The sequence below is a fragment of the Alosa alosa genome, chromosome 20, assembly GCF_017589495.1.
Source record: "Alosa alosa isolate M-15738 ecotype Scorff River chromosome 20, AALO_Geno_1.1, whole genome shotgun sequence".
NCBI classification, from domain to species: domain Eukaryota; kingdom Metazoa; phylum Chordata; class Actinopteri; order Clupeiformes; family Clupeidae; genus Alosa; species Alosa alosa.
The window spans coordinates 9,202,232-9,210,364 of NC_063208.1; the positions used below are offsets into that span (position 1 = coordinate 9,202,232).

General features: G+C 43.2%; 1 protein-coding gene across 1 annotated transcript in view; it reads right to left on the reverse strand.

Moving 5' to 3' along the window:
- Positions 1-1,026: 1,026 nt before the first annotated feature.
- cnot3b (CCR4-NOT transcription complex, subunit 3b) overlaps positions 1,027-8,133 on the reverse strand; it is a 17,248-nt gene continuing 10,141 nt past the window's right edge. The window contains 7 exon segments of the mRNA XM_048229121.1: positions 1,027-2,731; positions 3,526-3,651; positions 4,088-4,220; positions 5,159-5,357; positions 5,507-5,597; positions 5,828-5,954; positions 6,567-6,672. Coding sequence (XP_048085078.1) covers positions 2,633-2,731; positions 3,526-3,651; positions 4,088-4,220; positions 5,159-5,357; positions 5,507-5,597; positions 5,828-5,954; positions 6,567-6,672 — 881 coding nt within the window. The 3' untranslated portion in view covers positions 1,027-2,632.

The window sequence follows — 8,133 nt, forward strand, 5'->3', positions numbered from 1 at the left end:
CGCTATGTCTAGCATTTGGGGGCTTGTGACTAAAAAAGTATGCCATACCTTTTCCGACTTAAAAAAAATCAAATTATTTGTGATTTGCTCAGCTAGGATCTTAACTTCTGTGAGGAATATTTAAAAGATTCTCTGTGGACAATATGGACAAATAACGTCTTATGGGTAAGTAGGCAAACACTATACTATAATAACATAGGTCACATTAAAAAATAATTTTACATAAAACACTCACTCTAAATCTATTGAGAGCATTAAAGGCCCACTCCAGGCATTGATTGAGACATACAAATCCATCTTTGTTCCTTAACTTGTCATATTGAGAAGTTTTATGCACAAAAAAAGTCCTTTCATGACCATAAAATGGCTTAAATATAGGCTAACTCTACACCTTTTTCTAATGTATAGAACACATGAACTCATAGAGTTTATGAGCCAAAACACATGCACCCAAAGCACTTTACAGTTTAACCTAACTAACATCCACCCAAAGCACTTTACAGTTTAACCTAACTAACATCCACCAAGTGTGCTGCATGGCAGCCATTATGTGCCAGAACGCTCACCACACACCAGCTTAAGGTAGAAAGTGAGGTAGGAAATAAATGAAGCACTTACAGTAGGGGATAATTAGGGGGCCAGATTGAATGAGCCAGGTTGGGAATTTCGCCAGGACACCGGGGAACCCCTTACACTTTGCGATAATGGCCATGGGATTTGTAATGACCACAGTGAGTCAGGACCTTGGTTTACCATCATCCTTAGGTTTGTGACATAAGAAACCTAAAATGCTTGATGCTGCCCTTTTGAAACCTACATGGGACCACTGCAGTTCCAAGGTGGAAATACTCAGCACGGCCTTGACTGCTTATTTTGCACCTAATATGCAGTATGGATATGTTAACAAAGTTAAAAACTTGATTTTCACCAGCGGGCCATCTACCCTCTTGTTAACTGAAGGTCAAGCATTGTCAGTCTTCTCTCTCTAGTGCAGATGTTGTGAAATCACAGGAGCCACACGTGTCATTCTGAAAAGTAGTTATTTTAATAATATCTTACAATCCTTTATTACGTGACATTTACTTTCAGTTTTGTGTGTTTTTTTCTCTTCCCACTGTGACTGTCTTCTGTATCACATGGCCAGACAATCACAGACAAAATAGCTGGGGAAACGGAAAAGTCTGTACAACGCGCGTTCAGGGGGAAAGGATTTCAGGAGAGCCCCTTTTTGCAACGCAACATTAAAACAACACCAGACTGCAGCCAATGGAAAACCGCACGTCTGATCGGGGAAAATAATAATAATAAAAAAAAAAAGGAGAGAAACATCAGCTTCTTCACTTGTCTTTTTGTCGAGTCGAGTGTCTACGCTCCCGCTGCTGAAAAGACGAAACATTCACATGGCACTCCAGACTCCGGAGAGTTCTGCTTGTTGTTTTTAAAAGCATGTGGGGCTGGAAATGGCTTCTGCATGGGGGTGGGGGGTTGTGTGTGTGTGTGTGTGTGGGGGGGGGGCATAATGGGCGCCATTAAGGCAGTAGGCACGAGACGCCTTCCTCCGGTTAACTTGTAGGTGCTTGATTTGTTGTGCTGAAATGTGGGCAACGAGGGCAAAGAGAGAGACTGTATGTTGTTGTTGTTGTTGTTGTCCTATTGTTGTTTTGATGCTCTGTTGCTGCTTCTCCAGTACTCACTGGTCCCTGTCTGAGGCCGTTCATGGCAGAAGAGAAATGTTGAAATGTTGACTCTACATTCAGGGGGTGGGGGGTGGGGGATAAGAAGTGCAACCAAAATCAAATGGAACTGAAGTTACATCAAAATGGCCTCGTTCATTGTCTCACGTAGCTGCCCCTTGTGCAGTCTGTGGGGTTGGTTCTGTTCCCTACAATTTAGGCAGGGACAAGATTCTCTCCACAGACCTCAACGCTTCTGCAAGTACACTCTCTGCTCTATTGACACCTGATTGAGTTCCACCTGATGTCCACTTCGATGAGACTGACAAAGAGGGGCCGCCAAAGAAAACACCCAGCAAGATGCTCACCTCTGAGTTTCTGGAAGGCATGAGTGTGCACAGGTTTGTGTGTGTGTGTGTGTAAGCACCCACCCACCCCTGTGCTGGGCATTTGTACGGCGAGGTGAGTATTAGAGCTGGTGTTCCTCGCTCGGTGGTCAGTTATACGCTGTCAGTTAGTGTGTGTGCTGGCAGAGCATTGGTGTGTGTGTGTGTATATTTGTTAGAGCTGCAGCCCTGGAGAGAATGTTGGACCCATTGTCTTTGGTTCTTATTTGCTGTTGAATACGTGACTTGGGAGGGCGGGGGTTGGGGGTGGGGGTTATTATCAACCAATAAAGGCCACGATGTTAAAGGCTCTGTACCAATCATCTGGCCTGACTGGACAGGAGGAGGCAGGGCAGCAAATCGATGGTAAGCATTACAACTAATAGGTGGGGCATGATGGGGAAAGGGGAGGGGCCTCAGGGACCACTTCCTATTCCACATCCGACCCCACCTCCCACTGCAGATAGAACTCTGTCCAGGAATGTTGCCAGTATCCCACTATTCACCTCTTTCTCTCTTTTTCTTTCTCTCTCTCTCTCTCCCTCTCTCTCTTTCTCTCTGTCACTCTCTTCATCACTGCAGGTCTCGGTCTTCCAGGTATCTGTATTCGAACGTGAACCCTTCCTTCTTCCTCTGGCCCCATTTTTCATAGTCAAAATAAATATATGTGCCCTGCAAGAGAAAGGACACAATGATGAGGGAATGCTGAGAGGAAATCAAAGTGAGGAGTCACCTAAGAAAAGGAACAAAACAGGTGAGAGAGGAAGGAGGACCTGAGAGGAACCATTCCCTTACAACTCAATTGGTTGGGAGTGAAGACACTTATTCCCTTTATATAACTCAATTCATTGGGAGATAAGACACCACGCTTTCCGTTTGTTCTCAGTAGGGGGGTGATCCAATGAACTCAAAAAACGGTCATACTCCAAAATCGTTTCTTTTTGTTAATTTATTTCCACTTTCAGCAGCAGGGGTAAGAAACGTTTTGGCCTTGCGGCCTACGTCAGTGTCTGGCGGTGCAACCATTTTTTGAGTTAGGACACTTAAAATGTACATAAGATTTTAAAAAGTGAAGGATCACCGCACACTGGTGGATTTTCTTTGCTGGTTTATTTTTCAGTGAATGACGCGTTTCGCCAATGCTTCATCAGGTTCACTCAGAGTGCAAAACCAGTAAAGAAAATCCACCAGTGTGCGGTGATCCTTCACTTTTTAAAATCTTATTGACGACTGCACCTCACCAGCACCTGGAAGGCTGTGCATAGGAACTTTATCCTTTTAACTTAAAATGTACATTTTATGTATCTTACCTTCACTTTAATAGGATTGGCACTAAATAGGATTCATGCATTATCATACAACACTAACACTGAATTGAAATTGAAAATTTAAGTTGCTTTAGATACAGAAGTTCAGATAAAGATGCCTGTTAAATGAAGTAAAGTAAGTGTAAAGTCTAGACCCACCTGCTCAAATTCATCCGTGATGGTCTTGGGTTCCTCATGTCGCTGGAACCACATCATGTACTTGGTGTGGAACCTCCAAGACTGCTTCTTAAGGGCCTTGGCCGCCAGATACTGGGCTTTTGTGCCCTGCAACAAAAAACAGACAAACAATGGCAACACTGTCCCACACTACAAAACAATTAATACAGAAATGGGCATGGAAGTTTCCAAAGCCATGTGAATGTATTTGTTTTTTTCCTTCCTTGTAGCGTCAAGTTATGGAACTTATAGACTCCCACACACTGTTTGTCTTGCAATGAGGAAGGTCGAAGGACCAGAACGTTGTTCATTAAAGGTACACTGTGCAAGATTTTCACTTGCACTTAAAATAACCTTAACGAAGCCAATTTGATGGTAAACAAACTTGTAATAGGGGAATCGTTCACCTATTATAGCCATACAGTGTGTCAAGTTATTAAAATGAATTCACATATCCATTTGGGATGCAGCAACTGTCATGAAACATCGCACACATACAAAAAAAAAACATGCACGCACGCGTTGCAGCTGTAAATCCACAAACCTCTAAGTAGTAGAAGATGAAGAAGAGTGTCTCTGTGGAGAGTCTCTGGTAGAACTCCACGGTGTCCGAGTGGGGTGGGGGCACCTGGTGATGGAAAGGCAGTGTAGGACAGGGGTTCCTCATGAGGTACTGCCTGAAATGGACAACACACACACACAGAGACTCATTAAAGCACTCCACTACACCGGGGATGTCCAACCAGTGGACCGTGAATGCTCAGTGGTTCCTGGCCAGTCATAGTCTATTTCTATAGCACAGGTTAAAAGAACCTGTGGTTGAACAAAGTGATTTACAAAGGGGAATAAAAAATAATGAGGATAATAATAACAGCAATAATAAATCAATGAAATGTACAGATTTTTTCTAAAACACAAAACAAACAGCAAAAATTTGCAAGCATTAAACAATGCAGTTAACCAGGATATTCACTATTTTCCTTTATTCAGTGATGGCCCTCTCGAAGCTTCCTGTGACAAAATGGTGGGTCCTGGGTCACTATCAGTTGAAAACCCCTGCACTGCACTACTCAGGTAAACTCAAATGTGAAATCCATTACTGGCCAGATGATGTGTGAGATTTGTGTCTTTTAATAATGCTAGCAGACCACTGTTGTGGTAGGAATAATTTAATAGATTACCAGAAATGAATTGTTCTAGTTCTTTTTTTGTATTAATCTAGCAGTGCTGTGCTTTGTTGACAAAATTAGTGGGCATTTCTCTGATGGTTTGACTGTCACAGCAGCCCGCATTTTACCCCATCAACCCACATCTTCATCTCTGTGACAACGAACCCAAACAGAACAGTCCCCAGAGACACCAGGACCCACATTCAGCTCCCTCACAGATACCATTTTTACAACGGAAAAAAACACACACACACACACACACACACACACACACTAATGGCAGTATATATAAACAATATTGTATTGTACTCTCAAACAAAGGTAACAAAGTCCAAGACAAACCCCTACTTTGTACTGTATTGCAACATTGTATGAAAACTGTAAAGCCCCCACTCAGAACCCTGCTTAGGTCAACAAACCCCAAGGGCAGCCCCTCTTTTAGGCACCTGATCCTCTCGGAGTCAGACGGGTGGGGCATGTGCCCCCAGGCCGACTCCTGCATGGCCTGCTGGTACCCCTGCTCCTTGGACAAGGGCACAGGACCCAGCGGGCACACGCCCAGCGACGGGGGGATGTTCACCTCTGAGTGCGACAGCTGCGGTGCTGTGGGAGCACCAGGGGGCGCCGTAGAGCTGGGGAACATGTCTGAGATGGGCAAAAAGAAAATGGACACAGGTGGTCCAAATAGTATTTCAATGAGGAGAATGTGTGAATGGGTTGTGTGTGCATTTAAATGTGTGTGTGTGTGTGTGTGTGGATGTGGATATGCTAGCTTGAATAGGGAGAACACGTACCCCCAGTAAGGTGCAAGCTAGCCATCTCTCCGTCCAGGCCTGACCCCAAAGCTGCCCTTTCAGCCATGGACTTCAGAGAACTCAGAGGTTCCTGTGAGGACAAAACAAAGAGTCAGCAAGTGTGAGTATGTGTGTGTGTTTTGTGTGTGTGTGTGTACATGTGTGTGCAAAATTCCAGAATTGAATTGAAACTGGCTCTTAAATTCCAATCCAAGTGTGTGTGTGTGTATATATATATATATATATATATATATATATATATACACATACACACACTGTATATGTGTGTGTGTACATGTGTGTGTGTACGTGTGTGTGTACCTTAATGCCATCCATGACCTGTGTGTAAGAGTGGGGGCCGTTGAGAAGGCTGCCTCCTGCTGGTTTGGCCTCGCTGTATGATGGGGAGGGGCTGCTGGGTGGGAACAGGCTGGACCCTACATCCTTACTGTTAAGATACAAGAGATGCATTCTGGGTAATGTAGTTTTAGAAGTTCTAGAAGGTCTAAGAAGTGGAAATCTGTTCCCAGAGGGTTTCCAGTCGACACGTTCAAAACTAAAGCAGATATTTTGAAATGAAAATGAATCAGACGTAATGCTCTACAAAATGCCAACTTTAAAACTTTCTCTTTGTCCAAAGAAAATAACCATTAGCTCAATGTTGTTTTCTGTGCCACCGGAAATATGCACATGTTTGTTTCTGCAGTTGAAAGGGTCTATAAGCTGTTTAAGACTGACAATAAAGTAATTGCACAACACTTCTAAATTCCATTTGGAACATAACAGGACATTTATGAGCATGAGCAGCCGTGGAGGGTTGCCGGTTCGAGCCCCGACCAGTGGGCCGCGGCTGAAGTGCCCTTGAGCAAGGCACCTAACCCCTCACTGCTCCCCGAGCGCCGCCGTTGAAGCAGGCAGCTCACTGCGCCGGGATTAGTGTGTGCTTCACCTCACTGTGTGTTCACTGTGTGTGGTTTGTGTTTCACTAATTCACCGATTGGGATAAATGCAGAGACCAAATTTCCCTCACAGGATCAAAAAAGTATATACTTATACTTACGGCTGAGTTGTTGAGGAGCCCAAGGACGTTGACTGGCTGTTTTGTGATTGGCTGACACTATTAAGGGCGACATCTGATGTGCTTTCAGCTAGCACAGCGCTGTAACCTGTAATAAAGAGAAGAGCACGGTGTGAACCCTCTCTGCTTTTAAGACCATCATTCTCTTTTCTCATTTAATAAATGAACTAAAAACGTATTTAATTACTGCGGACAAAAAACTGGAACTACTTTGTAGGTGTTCAATTATGAAAAATAATTGCTGTTTTAAAGAGTGCATCACAATAGGAATAGTAGTGGCATAAGTCAGGGATAATGTATAGAACGCCGGTCATTATTGGGAAAACTAGATGTACCGCAGAGCGGTACAAAATATGACCTCCGCCCAGTCCAGCACATTTTTTCCACAAAAATAAATCAGGCTGAAAGGCCTATATGATTCTAACTGTCTCACTAAATTGCATTATCCACACTCAATTCTCACTGGTATCTGCTAGACAACAAGTACCAAAACATGATTAGTTCATAGATTTCACAGGTAAAATTAATTTTATACAACCCCACCCCAATCTTGCCTGTTCATAATTCTGAGAAATTCTTGAATTGTGTGCATGTGTGTGTGTGTACACGTTTATGTTTATGTCTGTGGGTGTGTGTGTGTTTGCCTGGTATGTGTATTTGTGCATGTGCATGCATCGCGCACATATGTCTACTGTGTGAGTATGTGTCATCATTATGATTACTGTGAATGTATGTGTGTGCGTGTGTATCTGTTTATGCACATGTGTGCACATGGAATGGGTTAACATGACCCTGGCAAACATATGGAAAAAAATTGGTCATCCTAGGCCCTACGGTTCTCAAGATATTCACAGAAAACTGTGTCTGCCCTACCCTCCTTTGGGGGTCCAGTACAGCGGGGGCTAAAGATCAAAACTAAAAACGATAGTTCCATGCTATCCATGTGGGGTTACATGCCCACCAAGTTTTGTGTACCCGGTCTTTCAGTGTCGGGAATCCTTGTTGGTGTCTGGGTCACTAAATGTACACATAAATTATTTTATTGTAAGGTCCCCCCATGAATGGAATTCCACAAAACTTAGCATGCATTTGGAGGGTGTCATAATGATCCTTTCACACTTTGACCATGTCAGCCAGAGATATTGTTTGAAAACACCTAATTTTTGATTTTTTAACTTGGTCCTATACATGAAATTGGTAAAAATGGACATGCCCCTAAACCTTACAAAAAAAGTCCACCTCGAGATATTCGAGATATTCAGAAAACTGTGTCTGCCCTACCCTCCTTTAGGGGGTGCAGTCCAGGGGGGGCTACAGATCAAAACGAAAAACGATGGTTCCATGCTATCCATATGGGGTTACATGCCCACCAAGTTTCGTCTACCCGGTCTTTCAGTGTCGGGGAATCCTTTGACGGAAATTTGGACATAAAAGGAAAAAATAAATAAATAAAAAAAAAAAAAAAAAAAAATCTGACTAAAACCTATATGACCGGGTAGCGGTATTATATATTATATTATGTATTATACGGCTACTTGCCAAAACGAAA